This window comes from Monodelphis domestica, chromosome X (assembly GCF_027887165.1).
Source record: "Monodelphis domestica isolate mMonDom1 chromosome X, mMonDom1.pri, whole genome shotgun sequence".
Lineage (NCBI taxonomy): Eukaryota > Metazoa > Chordata > Mammalia > Didelphimorphia > Didelphidae > Monodelphis > Monodelphis domestica.
The window spans coordinates 5530196-5545154 of record NC_077235.1 but is presented as its reverse complement, the minus strand read 5'-3'; the positions used below and the strand labels follow the sequence as shown (position 1 = coordinate 5545154).

The window sequence follows — 14959 nt, the reverse complement described above, 5'->3', positions numbered from 1 at the left end:
GCTGAATTTTTTTTTTTAAATTCTTGGTCGTAAAGGACAGCTCCCTAGGGGGAGAGAGGGATACAGGGAGAAATCGAGGCAATGTCAAGCAAGCAAAAGGTTTCAACAAAATCGAATTTTTTTAAGAAAGGCCAGTTGCATCGATTGAGGGGAAGCAGCTGTCTGGAGTCGGAGTGGAGGGGGTGGCCAGATAAGGATGAACACAGGGCTGCTGGAACTCTCAGGGACTCGGGGCCCACGTGTAGGGACTTGGTAGCCACTCTAGTGATTTCTGGCTAGGTCCTCCCCACACATCCACGCTGGGAGTGAGGGGGCGGATAGGAGGGAGAAGGGGCTCTTTGAATCCCAGAGGCAGAGTTGACTTGGGTTTGGAGCCCAGCTGAGTCCCTTCCAATATCTCCTCTTCAGCTTAAGAAGAAGCAAGTGTATGTGGAGAAGGTGGAGAAGATGCAGCAAGCCCTGGTGCAACTCCAGGCGGCCTGTGAAAAGCGGGAGCAGCTCGAGAACCGCCTCCGGGCCCGGCTGGAGAGAGAGCTGGAGTCTCTGCGCATGCAGCAGGTAAGAGTGACCCAGGGCCACTGGGCTCTCTGTCTACTCCTGGAGAGCTGAGGCCTGAGGTGCCGAGTAGCTTCCCTCCTGCTATCTGGGTTACTGGGCCATGCTTCCTTGTTCCCAGTTCATGCCAGTGGGAGGCTCCTCTGAAGGGAGAGAAGAGCCCAGGGTCTGCCATCTCACTTCCCCGTGCCCAGAGTTGCCTCGGTAATGGATACCCAGGCACCGATAGAGAATTGTGCCCTGTACTGGTGTCACCTCCAATCACCTCCTAGAAATCTACTAAGGAGAAACGAATGCCTCTAAGGGATCCTTGGGGGTATCTAGGCGTAACCCCATCATTTTGCAAAGAGGCTCAGAAACTTAAAAGAGCCTTTCCCAAGATCATAGAATAAATCAGTGGCAGAGCCGAACCTAAGACCCAAATCTGCTGACCTCTGCCACCCCTCTCTCCTTTTCCTCTCCCCAATCATGTCTTCCTACTGTTTCAATATCAAAGGGGCACCAATGGTGGAAAGAGGTCTGGATTTGGAGTCAGAGGACTTAGGTTCAAATCCTGCCTCTTCCAAGTTACTATCTTTCTGTGTGATTTTGGGCAAATCCTTTCCTTTTTCTGGGCCTCAGTTTCCCCTTCTAAGGAGTTGGGCCAGACGAACTCTAAGGTGCCTTGTAGCCCTCAACCTCAGTATCTCTGATAAAGGCCATCTTTTTTTCTGAGAGTCTATTTCACAGAGGTCCTGTCGGTGTGGGGTGACCTAGGGAAATCCTCAGTGCCCTTACCCCTGCCCAGAGAAGATGAGCCTTTGCCAAACAAGGCTTGGCCCTAATCTGGGGGACTTTCCTTGCCAGCGTCAAGGCACCTCGCAGGCAGCCAACCTCTCAGAGTATAGCGCTGCAGCCCTCATGGAGCTACTTCGGGAGAAGGAAGAACGCATCCTGGCTCTGGAGGCTGACATGACCAAGTGGGAACAGAAGTACTTGGAGGAGACAGTGATGAGGCAGTTTGCCTTGGAGACCGCTGCCACAGTGGCAGCACAGAGGTGAGAGAAGGAGAGGCCCTTTGGGTCACTCCTTGCTACTGGCCAGCCCTCAAAGGGCCATTTCTCAGTGGGCAGTTTATGCCTTATTTGCTCCCCTTTCTGTCAGCCTTCCCCCCCCCCCCCCGAGCCTCTGATCAGATGATCCGATTGCCCTCTTCTCTCTCCATTCCCATCAAACCTGCCTGCTGACCGTTATAAGTGGCTCGGCACTCTACCTTGGTGCCTTTATGTAGGCTGGGCCTCATGTTGGAAGGCCCTCCACACTCCCCTCCACTTCCTTCCAGGCACAAGTCAGGTGCCACCTTCTACTTTAAGCCTTTCTCAAGCCTCCAAGTTGTTTGTATTTACACCCTCTGGAATGGCTTTTCTCTTCTTTGTGGAAGAGGGATGGGGAATAAGCATTAATTAAGCACCTACTATGTGCCAGGCACTGTGCTAAGCACTTTGCAATTATAATTTCATTTGATGCTCACAACAACCCAAGGGTTAGGTGCTGTTTAACAGTTGATGAAACTGTGACAAATAGAGGTTATATGACTTGCCCAAGGTCACATACCTAGTTAGTGTCCAAGACTGGATGTAAACTCCTGCCTCTAAGCCCAGCACTCCATCCACTGTGCCACCTAGCTGCTCCTCGAGGTCAAAAACGCTCTCTTTTTCCCCTTTGTATCCCCAGTGCCTAGAATACATTCGAGGTTGATAGATGCTTATGGTCTTGAATGTATTCTAGATCCTGAAGCATATAAAAGGTGCTTAATCAATGCTCAGCTTTCAGAGAAAAGCTAGGGCTTTAGATGAGGGTTTGTCAGGCTCCCCTCTCTGGGCTACTCGGGTTCTGCAGGTCTGCTGGCATGGGGGGTAGGGAACAGTTGCCTGGGCCAGTCTTCTCCAAATGTCACTCAGAAGAGGCCATTGCCATTCGATAGCTGAGTAGTGTCCGAGGTATGCCCTGGGGTTGTACCGAACATGAAGCCATTCTTGCCCTTTGGGGGATGGTATTTGAAGGCCACGTTCTTGGCCACGGGTAAGCAGGCGGGCCCTATGGATACATGCCTGTCTCTCTGGGGGGGGGGGAGGGGGAGAAGTTGAAGAGAATTTTTGTTTTCTTTTCCTTTACTGGTTATCCTTTGGTGGGTTATACCCGAAGGGTAGAGGCTAGTCAACTCGTGGCAGATAATGTGTCCCTCCTTAGTGAGAGACATCTGAAAGCAGAGCCACCACTGCCTCCACCCAGATGGTTGGTCTGGATGGATGTGTGAATTCATTCAAATTCGGTCATTCAAGAAGAATCGACCAAGCACCTACTATGTGCAGAGATGCAAACAGAACTGGCCTTTAGAGCACAATTGGTTGAACTATTCTCCAGTCTCCAAGCATTTGGCTCCTCTAGCTCCACTACCACAGAAAGTGCTGCTATAAATAACCTGAGATACATGGAACTTTTCCCTCTGTCTCTGCCCTTTTAGGGGAGGTGCCTAGTAGTGGCGTTTCTAGGTCAAAGGGTGTGGCCACGGTAGTGATTTGGGGGATTCACTTTCTAGTGCCTGTTTTTCTGCAGCCCCTCCATCAATTCCCTGCCCTGAACTTGCTCAGCCTGTCTAGTCTGAGAAGGGGAAGGTAAAACAGAGGTTGGGGAACATTTCACTTCTCTTCCCAGTGATTATTCAGTGCATTCTCTCTCCGAGTGGTTGAGATCTAGCCTGTTCATGTCCTTTGACCTCACACCCAATTTTGCGTGCTAGCACCCAGGAAACATTTGAGTCTCAGCGAGGTCTAGAGCTGCAGGGGACCTTAGACACTTTCTAGTCCAACTCTCTCACTTTATGGAGAAGAGAACCGAGGCAAAGAGATTTGTCCAAGGTTGCATAAGTAATAAGTGGAAGAGCTGGGATTTGAACCCAAGTCCAGAGCCCCTTCTACAGCACATTCAGGGGGTAGCAGATTCTATCTTTGGCTTGAAAACATTCTTTGAGTATGATGGGGACAGTAAGTCTTCTGAGAAGCTAAGCCACCACTTCCTCTGCCTTTGTGTACAAGGAGATAGTTCCACGGAATGGCCATGAGCATGTGAAGTGCCAGGCTTCACCTCCATGCTGGGGATAGCTACAGAGCTGGAGCAGACCCGTGAGGGTTCCAGGTCAACGAGGGACCATGCCCGTTCAGAGACTGATAGGAGGAAAGTGGCCTTAACTTCAGATGTTGGCCAGAGCCTTGGGACTGCCTCCCTATCAAATGGCGTTTTTCAGCCTCCTGGATCCATCCAGTCTATGTTGCTCCACAATGGCCTATGGCTGCATTCCCTAACTGGGTTTCCCTTTTGTTCTGCTTCCCTGCTAAGTTTTTTCTTCTCATATCCCTTCCCTTACTAGATCTCATGTCAGTGAAGGCTACACTCAGGAAGGTCTACCTCAAGTGTGGTGGAGTATTCTGCATGAAAGGTCTCTCTCTTATCTAATTACCCCATTTTCTTTTCACCCAGAATGATTCCATATTTATCAATTGTGTCTATAGTAGTTCAACCGAACCACTAGAGAGAGGTAAGGGCTTGATACAATGTACACAAAAGATAAGAGCCAAAGTAGAGCCCTAGAATTTTGAAGAGCTGTTAATCAGCTCTCCTCTCTTATTTGCATATGCTGTTAGCAGCAGCCAACAAATTCAGCTTCAGAGCAGAAACTATGTATCTCATCCCAAGAAGTTTCTTTTAGACTAAACATCGAATACTGTTGGGTGGGATGTTTGTTTGCTTTTGTCTGGTGAGTTCATTTTCCTCCTCCTTCTACTACAGAGTTTAGTCACTGTCCCCACAAACTCCCAACACCAAACTTTGAAAGGTAAGTGTAAGAGGAGTTATACATCCCAAGAGGTCTGGAGCATTTCAACCTCCCTGCCACTTGGGGAACTGCTCCATTTTGGGCTTAGCACTCTGCCTGGTATTTATAAGTGCCAAGTAAATTGGATTAGGGGAGATGGAAGATGCCAGCCTTGCTACCACTTGTTACCTTTGTCAAGTCTCTTCTCTCCCTAGATCTCTATAAAATGAAGAGGTTGGATGATCAAGTTCTAATTCAGGCCGCTTAGGGGTGCCCATCTTGTGCCAGGGGGCCTCCCTGATTGTAGCCTCCCAAGAATTCTCCCAGTGGCCCCATACTGGTGGGCTCCATTCCTGAGATTCCCAGATTATCCATCTGAGTTAGCTGGCACCGCTCAGGGCCACTATAATAGGGTCCTCGTCAGTGCAAGTGGTAGCTGGCCCTGCCCAAACCTCCTGCCCCCCCCCCCGACCCTTGCTAAATTAGCCTTTGCACCCTTCCCATAGATCATGGAGCATAGATTCAGAGCTGGGAGGACCCTTAGAGGTCACTTGGTGTAGTCCCCTCATTTGCTATCTTCTTTTATCTTCTCAGTCAGATGCCCAGGCTCTGCTGCTGCTGCCAGAGGTGCCCTCTTCCTCCTCAGGGCCTCTGCTGCTCAGCAGATACTCCCAGAGGAAGAGCAGAGAAGATACATGCTGAGAAGATAAAGTCACTGGGGCAGAATCAACAATGGGCCCTGTAACTTCAGTGGAGAAGGGCCTTCTCCAGCAATGCTCATTGCCATCTGTTGGGGAACAGTCTAGAAGGGTGTCCCCTGTTGCTGAGTTTCTCCCAACTTCATGAGGCTGGCCTGCAGGTGGTAGACAGACAATGGGGTGCCATGCCAGTACTTAAAAGTTGGCATAGGCCCTTGCAAGAACTTGGGTTCCTCTGGTATGGCCTCCAAGGGCTATGTCTAATGGAGATCAGAGAACTTTTCATGGAGGGGGCCTTTTACATTTCTGTAGCCTGGAGAGGATCAGTTGTATCCTTCTTTTTGCTGGCCAATTAACTGTATCCTGATGAGGTGCTGGCCACAGGAATGATTTGGGTGTGGCTTAGTGGATAGTGTTGTCTTTAGGGCCAAGATCTGAGTTCAAATCCCTCCTTTGATACTCACCAGCTATGTCCCCATAATCTAAGTTCTCTCAGTTTCTTCATCAGCATAGTGGAACTCATACTACCTACTTTATCGGCTTGTTATGAGCAAAACACTTTCTGTACTTTTGTGTGCTAGAAAACTGGAAGTTGGTAGTATTATTAGAGATAGGACAGGAAGTCCTCAGTGACTCAGTGAGTGAGGATGCATGCACATGGATTCCATAGGGACTATCTGACCCAAAGCGCATGGTTTGCTTGGGCAATGGGGCATTTCTTCCTCACGTGGATTACTCTGTCTCCCAGGTGGGGAAACTGATTCGGATTCAAGACATTTGGTGCCTTGCCTAGAGTCACATATGTTGGGAATCGGCATGATCTAATGGATAGAACTCTGGAGTTGGAGTTGGAAACTCCTGGGTTTGAATCCTACCTCAGATACATATTAGCTGTGTGACCCTGGGCCAGTCACTCTTTGTGATGGCATGACATGCCTAGGGTTATTGCTAAGGCTCAATGATGACACTGTGTCTGTAAGGGTTCTTCTGTAAATGCCAAGTGCCACAGAGTCATGGGCCCATGATTACCTCTGAGCCCCCACTACTATGGTGCTGCATCTCTAGGCGATGCCCCACTCCCTGCACCCAGATGCCCATTTCTCTAGGGGTCCGGAGCAGAGAGGAGAAAAGAGGCATCGAAGTGAGTGAGTGTAAACGGTGAGGCCCCGAAGTGCTTTCCTGGGGTCCAGTCTGGTCTCTCCCAACCTAGTTTCTCTCTTTCCCACTTTCCCCCTCCCCCCACTGCCCGATTGCCTTCTTCAAACACACTGGGGGCTGCTAACAGCACAGACTCCCTTGGGCTCTTAGTCCTTGAGAGTGGAGTCCCCAGGAAGCTTCCAGAGCCTTCATCAGGAGGAAAGACTCAGGCCCCTCCAGAGAGGGGTCAGGGCCTTAGTAGACCAGAGTTGGATTTCAGCAACAATAGCCACTGGTCTGTGTTCATATGCGTCCAGCTAGTCCTGGAGCCTAGAAATGACTGATTCCCAAACGGCTTCCCTTAACAGTCTGTTCCAGACCGTAGCTTCAGGCTGAGAGCCCACGATGGGGAGTCAGGGTGCCTGGGGATAGGCTAGCCAGAGCAGCAGGAACATGCCACCCCATGCCCTTTCTGAGGCAGTGTTCTAGTGGCTGAATAGTCACAGTCTTTGGGAGTCTCATGTGGGGCACTAGAGAGACTCAAGTGTAGCTTAGCTGTTGTTGAAACTCAAAGACTGCCTTTTGTGGGGCCCTTGGGGCCCACTTCCTGTTTGGGCCTTGCTGCCATGCTCCCCAACCTTGCAGGTCTTATGGGACTCCTACCTGGCTAATAGGCTGGCACTATTGACACTAGCTTGACTGCAGATGGAGGTGCATTCATGAAGTGGGGAGAGGGGAAGGAGAAAGGGAAGTTTCCTGGTTACCTTGGAGGCTAGGAGAGAAGGGCCTTGGCCTGAGCTGAAGATTTGAGGAGTTGGGATGGGGAGGAGGGCCACTGTCTGAGGGGAGCAATACTCAAGGTGTGAGAACTTTGATGCGGAGTCCATAAGCACCCTATCACTGCCCTGAAATGGGTTGGCTCCAGGTTAGGCCTCTAGAAATTTCTCCAAAGGAAGAGAGTCCACCATGAATTTGTTGCCCTCCCAACATCCTTTTGCCATTTTCTCATCTAGGGACACAACCAGCAGCAGCCATTCTCCCAACACCAGCTATGACAAGTCCCTGGAGGCCCGTATCCAGAAAGAGGAGGAAGAAATCTTACTGGCCAACAGAAGATGCCTTGATATGGAGGGCAGGTAATTGGGGTGGGGCAGCAGTAGTCTGGATTCCAGTGGACCTGGGACCATGGTTGACCAGACACGTCCATAGTGTCATCCACAGCTGTGAAACCTGACGGTTCTCTTTCCCACCTTACCCACCCTGTGCTCCGTGAACATTGAGATGAGAAAACTAGGGAAAGTTAACACCAAGGCTGTTGCTTTTCGTTTGGTCGATGCCTTGGCCAGGGTCCGATTCCCTTTTCTTCTCATACTGGTCTCTGGTTATTTAAGTTAGCGGGGTAAGAAAGTAGATCACTTAACGTGAGAAGCAGAGCTCATCACTTCTCTTCCTAACCACAGAGCAGATTACCCTGAGCTAGCATCCCTCCCCAGGCACTGGCAGCTCCCACTTAGTGCCTTGGTGTACCTGAAGACTGCTGGCCTATTGGGAAGAAATTTCCCATCCTGTCACTGTAATCACTGTATAGCTGTTCTTCCTGTTCTTCTCACAAGTAGCCCACAGTTGCTCGGTTCCAACTCAGCCCCAGGCAATGGGGTACTTCTTCCCTTGATGTCCTCTGCCCCCCAGGTGACACACGCCTACTAGATACACACAGCACGGCCACCCTCCCCCCACCTTCACACGCTACCCCAGAGCTCAAGGCCCAAAGGCTGTTTTCCTATGTTCTCTCTAACAGGATTAAGACCCTTCATGCCCAGATCATCGAAAAGGACGCCATGATTAAGGTTCTCCAGCAGCGCTCCCGGAAGGAGCCCAGCAAGCCTGAACAGCTGACACCCATGCGCCCGGCAAAGTCTCTGATGTCTATTTCTAACACCAGCTCAAGCTTGACCCCTCACTCCTCCACAGTCAGCAGCACCCCCATCATGGAAGAGAAGCGGGGAAACAAGAGCTGGAAAGGGAGTTTAGGTAACAAATTGGGATGGAGTGCAGAGAGGGGAGCTGTCCAGCAGCTAATAGTGGGCTTGGGGGGCCCACCAGCAGCATTTGCAGGAATGCCTGCCTTGTCTGAGACACATGGCAGTGTCTCTCAGGGGCTGAGATGGCAGCCTGGGAGCAAGATGCTGGGAGGAGGATTGGGCATGCCATGGTCAATGCCAGCCAGCCAAGGCCTGGGGCAACCTTCCCCATGGAGGCCTTTCCTGGCCTCTTCAGGGCAGTTTTCCCTGAACTGGAAGCTTTACAGCTTTCTAGGAGATCTCAAAGGCTCTTACAAGTCCTCTTTGATACATGGGACAGGTAGGGTTTGTGACTCCTCTAGCATGCTCGGCTTCTGAGGGCAACGGTGGAAGATGAGAAGCTCTTCTCTGGCCCACCTTCCATGGCCAGAGAGAGCACCCAGCCCAGTGACTAGGAAAATGGCCAGAATTCCATTGGCCTCAACAGACTGGGTGAAATCCTGGGGCTCCAAAGCCATCCCAGTGGCCTGGATCCCCCTTAAGGGTAGGAGCCTTTTGTTATCTTGTCTTCAGGCCTTTTACATTGGAATAGTCTGTTGGAATGGAATCAAATCGCAGTGTCATACGTTTTCGTGATTTTCCTAAAATAGTATATTCCGTTCTTGTCAAGCAATAAGTAATTCAGTTACGTTATTTCCCTTCAGAATATACTCCACAAGAGAGCACTGATTATCTAGGGACAGGAGGGAGGAGCCTATCATTTTTATTGGTAGCCTATTTGAAAAGCCTATGCTTAGGAACTTGCCCAGGGCATTGAGAGATAGATGACTTGAGGAGGCTCAGAGCTCTCCTAACTAGCCATTACTCTCAAGCATCGATGAAAATCCCTCCAGTCCAAGTGGACCCCTGACACTAAGTCTTGGATTCAGAGGATCTGAGGTGGCCCTGAATGCTGGCTCAATGAGATGACCTCTGCTTGGGCAGAATGGGCAGGAGAGTCAGCTTTGAAGTGACCAGAGCTCCAAGCTCAGCTAGAGAAGTGACCTTTGCCCTCCTGGTTTAGTTCCTTTTCAACTGGCCCAAATTCAAAGACCTTTCTTTCTTTCTTTCTTTCTTTTTCTTTCTCCTTCCTTCCTTCCTTCCTCCCTTCCTTCCTTCCTTCCTTCCTTCCTTCCTCCCTTCCTTCCTTCCTTCCTTCCTTCCTTCCTTCCTTCCTTCCTTCCTTCCTTCCTTCCTCTCTCTCTTTCTTCCTTTCTCTCTCTTTTCTTCCTTTCTCTCTCTTTTCTTTCTTTCTCTCTCTTTTCTTTCTTTCTTTTCTTTCTTTCTCTTTCTTTCTCTCTTTCTTTTTCTTGATTTTCAGGATAGATGTAGCTCACAGAGACCTCATTCGTTCTTTCAAGTGAACTTTAGGAAGCCATCTCCCTTGGTTTGCACTGTTCCCTTTCTTCTCCAGTCCAGTCATTTTGTTCTCATTCTATTTCATGATTTCACTGGTGGAGAAAATCTCCTGGTGTGGAAGTTCCCTCCATCAGTGCAGATCAACAGCTCACCTACAGTGGCATAGCTAGAATGCAAGAATGCATCCAAGGCATGACTTGAACCTAGACCTTCTTGAATCCAAGGTCTAACCTCAGATCTACTCAGAGGCTTACATGAGCTCTCTCTCTCCCTAACTCCTCTCCTTTTCTTTGCTCCTTCCTCCTTCCTCCTTTCTGTCCTTCCCTTTCTCATATATAAGAGACTTTTTTCTGTTTCTGACAGGCAAGTATGTCTGGAACAATTGCAGATTTGCAGATGAAATCCTTTTAATATAGCACAGCAAAACCTCTGCCTTTGTCTGTCCATCTCTGTCTTTTCCTCCTTTTTTCCTTCCTCGGCTTCCTCCTCCTCTTCTTCTCTCCTTCCCTCCCTCCCAGAGTTGGTGGGGAATTGAGGATGATTTGACAAATTGGGGGCAGAAGAATCCAATTGCTTGAGTCATCTGATGATCTGACTACAGATATTTGGATAAAGAGAATTGCCCAGCCAAGACGGCAGTTTGCCGTGTTCTATGATGGGCAGTCTTAGACTTTTCAATAGTATTCTAACTGTTGCTGTGCTCTGAGAAAATGGGCTTGTTTGAGCTCAAAAGGGACATTTGACTCCCCTCTGTTTATCCCTGCGAGGGGCTGGCAGGCCTTGGCCTAAGGTGCCTTGTAGTGAGCCTCCAGTAGGTTCATTGCTTTTCCTGGTAACAATATTCATCTTTTGGGGAATAAGCCAGAAATCTGTGGCCTTGGGGAATCCAATCAGGGGCAGAACTCTTACTGCGCACAGGAAGAATTACGGTTGGCATGCCTGGGTAGCTGGGTTGCACAGTGAATAGAGCTTCAGGCCTGGAGTCTGGAGGCCCTGGGTTCAAATCTAGCTTCAGACACTTCTTAGCTATGTGACTCTAGGCAAGTCGCTTAGCTCTGATTACCTAATCCTTGTCACTCTTCTGTCTTATAACTGGAACAAAAGCAGAAGGTAAGAGTTTTTAAAAAAGATTGGTATGCTTATGTAGTTATCACCTGATTATTTCCCATTCCTTCCACTGGGTCCTCATCTTCTCCTCTTCCCTTCACAGGGGTCCTCCTAGGCACAGAATGCCACTCTGAGTCATCCATCCCCTCTACCCCATCTTTCCCACCACTTTCAGCTCACTCCAAGACAGGCAGCCGTGACTGCAGCACCCAGACAGATCGTGGAGCAGAACCAGTCAAAATGGCCACCTCTGCTGTGGCCGTTGCTACTGCCACCAACACCACTGCCACTACAGCCGTCACTGCCACCACTGGGCCTGGGTCTGAGGCATCAGCTACAGCTGCAGCTGTAGCTCCTGCTCCTCCTGTGGCTCCTAATCTTGCCACTGCTGCTGCCAGCACTGCCATTGTTGCTCCTGTTGTTGCTGGGCCCACTGCTGGGCCCACTGCTGGGCCCACTGCCGGGGCTACCACAGGAGCTGCTGCTCCCTCTTCTGTCCATCCAGCTACCAACCCTGGAGCAACTCATTTCCCTGTTCCAAACTCGGCCTACAATTCAGATAAGACAGGTAATTCACTCTCTGCTTCAGGTAATATGCTCCCTTGGCAGTTTGGGGACCTTGTTGGCTTGCCCTTTGGTGTCTATGTGGTCTCTGGTGAGACTAGTATGACTCAAGGTAGCCGTAGTCAGACATTCTTTGGGAGATTACTGATAACAATGAGTGCATCCTTCATATGACCTCTTAAGGGGAATAGATGGGGAAGAAACTTTGCAAATACTACCTCTAGCATCAACTTAGCAAAGAGCCCCACAAGGGCCTGGAACCCCCAAGGGCAATGGGTAGTAAAAGTGGGGAAGGGCCGTCTCCATACATGATTACTCCCATCCCACTAGTGACTTAAAGTTTGTCTTTGTGTTCCAAGAACCCGTGATTTGACTCGTGTGCGTGTGCACACGTGTGTGTTCTCTGCTTCCATTCAGATGGGCCGCTTATCCGCTCTGGTGCTATTGAAAGAAAAGTGAGCGCTCGTCCTCCAGGACACGACCATCCAGATGTGGAAATCGTGGAGTATCTCATCTAAATGGGCCAGCCCGAGAGATATGGCGAGCCCCCAAGATCGTGCTTTTGTCTTTTGGTTTTAGAAAGCCATTTTGTTTGGAAACAGAGCAGTCCTTGAGTTTTAAGGAATAGTCCCTCCCTCCCGCTGTAGTGACAAGACCTTAAAGGCAGAGTAATTATTAGGATGTGCTTTAAGTTAGCTTTGGATTTTTTTTTTTTGCTTGTTTGAATACTGGAACTCCTCCTGTCTGGATAGAAACCACTGTCTTAAATGCGCCGGGTTGGTTGTCAGGTGCAGCCTTAGAATACTGTCACTGGCAAGTTTATTAGTAGCATGGAGGCAGGAAAAGCCTTCTAGCCAGTGTCCAGAAAGTGCTATTTGATGGCTTGTGGAAAGGCCAGTAGGGGATGTGAATTCTGACCACCATTCTTCCCCCCCTCCCCAGGCCCCTTCCTTCCACTAAGAAATTGAGCCCACCTTGACCGTTGGCGATCTGGCCACGTGTGGCTATTGGCTCTTTGCATGTGGATTTCCAAAAATAGCTCTCCTCTGGACCTGTTCAGAAATCAGAAAATAGCTCAGAGAGGGATCCAGAACTTCTTGCATCTTCTGCATGGTTGGGGCCGGGGTGGGGTGGGATGTTGCCTCCAGTGGGCTCTTTCCAAAGACCAAAGGAGGTGTCTGGTGGCATTCCTTTGGAATGCTAGTCAGGGTCTGGAAACAGCCATTTTCATCTGCCATTTTCTCAGATCTGTCTTCTGAGGCCTGTATGGCTTGTATTACCCTAGGAGAGATGGCATTGAAAACTCTGAGGCCTAACTACGACACAGTGAGGAAAGGAAGTGGGTGACAGCTGTCCCTAGGCACCTCTTCTCACCACCAATCTACCGTGCTAGGAAACAAAGCCTTAACAGACTGTTTAGAAAACAACAGGGAGATGGGTGTGAGGCTGGAACCAAAGACATAGTAGGAAAACTCCACAAATAGAAGCAGCATAGGAGACTTGGAATCTGAAGATCTGGGTTCAAATTCCAATTCCCATGCTTACTATGTAACTTTGAGCAAACTGCTTTTCCTCTCTGAGCCTCTGTTTTCTCATCTGTGAAAGGGAGAGAATAATCTCGCACGACCTACCTCACAGAGTTCTAGTGGGGCAGGTGCTTTGTCAGTCTTAAAGTGTCATAGAAATGTGAGGTATTAGAGGGCTAACAGGAGCAATGGCTTTCCCGATCCTTGCCGTGGGAAGGGAGTGGAGGAGGAGCAAAGGTTAGAATCAAAATGGAGAAAAGAATGGGTGTGCTTGAGCCTTAGACCATAATAATGACAATGTTCATACAATCTTTGAGCCTGGAGGGACCCTTGACACTAGTTCATCCCCCCACTTTTTTCTAAATAGTGGGGAAGACTGAGGCTCAGAGGAGGGGCAGCGATGCCCAAGGTCATATAGGGAGCCCATGGCTCCGTCTCCCCCACTTCCTGCTTCCCAAAGTGGGTCCCTTTCTCCATTTGTACCCTGAACCCCCTCAAAGTCAAAGCTTCAGTCTGGCGGCCTCGGTTTGCTTCCTGGGTTCCTCTCCAAGTATAGACACTGTCCAGTGGTTACGGCTTTTCTGCACCCTCGGTGCACAATAGCGCACGGTCCCTGCAACCACCATCATGTGGCCACTTCTTGTTCCTCACGCCCTTTGGCTTCCCAGGACAATTGACTTCCCCTCCCCGGCTCTCCGCATTCTTCTTTCTTCCATGTTGTCTGAAGGGCCCAGAATTACAGGGGGACTCTGCTGACTTGGACACAGGATGTCCCCCCTCCCAGTCTGTCACCAGCAGCTATCTAAATGAAGCGTAACTTCTCTCTTTTCAAAGGTCTGGAAATGGGGCTCACCGTCTTCAGATTTCCTTCCGGTGTGGTGTATGGTAGTGGCCGCTGTGGGGCCCTCTCTCTGGTCCCTCCCTACCTATCTATGCATTTCTCTGGCACCTTCCCTAGGAGGGGAAGCCTTCTTTTACTTAATGGGAACTGGGGCTTTGGGGGGTAGGGTGCGGGGAGGAGGGGTGCATTAAGGCAATGGTAACCTATGGCTTAGTCTAAGCTAGCTCAGCACAAGACGCTTATTAGGAGCGTTTCTCTCAAGTTGATTTCTATCCAGTAGATGTTTGGGGGGGCTTGGGGGTTTTCTTTTCTTTTTTTTTAAAGCCAAGTGCATATTTTGAATTTCATATCGTATTGATGAAGGCTTTACTTTTAATGCTGCTTTTTTGAGTTTCGGGGGAAGGGGTGGGGGGAGGGGGGCCCAAAGCCAAGGGATTGTGGGAAGCACCACTGGACCCAACCCAAGGGTTAAGTCTTGTTGTGAAAGTTTGGTGTGGCTATTGGCTGCCCTTTGGGTGGGGGAAGGGAAAGGGAGGGAGGGAGGGAGGGAGGGAGTGAAGGAGGGAGGGAGGAAGGGAAAAATGGAGGGAAGGAGGGAGGGGGGTTCTTTTTGCTTTTGCTTTCTAAAGGGCCCTTAGAAACTCTGCGAATGAATGAGGCAGCTTTAATTCTGAAAGTGTAAATATGCACTACTTTATAAATTATATCCTCCTATCTAATAGCCATAAAATCTCAAATTTAAAAAAAAATGTGATTTTGTGTGGGTGTGTATGTGTGGGTGGGTGTTGAAGGTGTTTATTTAAACGGCTGCCTTCCTTATTACTTACTACAGATGTTTTCTGAAGGAGGGAGTTGGGTGATGGGCTGACCTCTAACACCTGTCCCCATCCCTAGCCGTCCTTTGCCATCTCTAGTCCGGACTCCGTCCTGTTCTGTACTGGTAACACCATCCAATAAAAGCTTTCTCTAGACATTGACCTCTGGTCTGTTGGTGTGCTCTTTGCTAACTATTGAGCTCTTTTCTGCTATAGTGTAGCCACCTACACAAACAAGGCCCAGAATGAACCAGCCTCCAAGGGCTCAAGTGCTCATGTCCCTGTGAAGGTCTGAAGCTAACTGGGGCTACAACAGGATGGTCACGGATGCCCCTTGCAAACTCTCCAGGCAGGCGTTCCAACATAGGAGTACTTATCTCCAGGCTTCCTTGGTGAACCAATGAGATGTCAGTAGCCCTCCCAACTGGAGGAGAAGTACACATGTTG

At 49.6% G+C, this 14959-nt stretch overlaps 1 protein-coding gene across 7 annotated transcripts in view; it reads left to right on the top strand.

Moving 5' to 3' along the window:
* The window catches only part of AMOT (angiomotin), a 62939-nt gene extending 48265 nt beyond the window's left edge, over positions 1 to 14674 (top strand). For all 7 annotated transcript variants that reach the window (XM_007507543.2, XM_056809397.1, XM_056809400.1 and 4 more), the window contains 6 exons: positions 409 to 558; positions 1402 to 1592; positions 7254 to 7376; positions 8039 to 8271; positions 10870 to 11334; positions 11748 to 14674. In XM_007507543.2, coding sequence (XP_007507605.1) covers positions 409 to 558; positions 1402 to 1592; positions 7254 to 7376; positions 8039 to 8271; positions 10870 to 11334; positions 11748 to 11848 — 1263 coding nt within the window. In that variant the 3' untranslated portion in view covers positions 11849 to 14674. The remainder of the gene's footprint in view (positions 1 to 408; positions 559 to 1401; positions 1593 to 7253; positions 7377 to 8038; positions 8272 to 10869; positions 11335 to 11747) is intronic.
* The last annotated feature ends 285 nt before the right edge of the window (positions 14675 to 14959 follow it).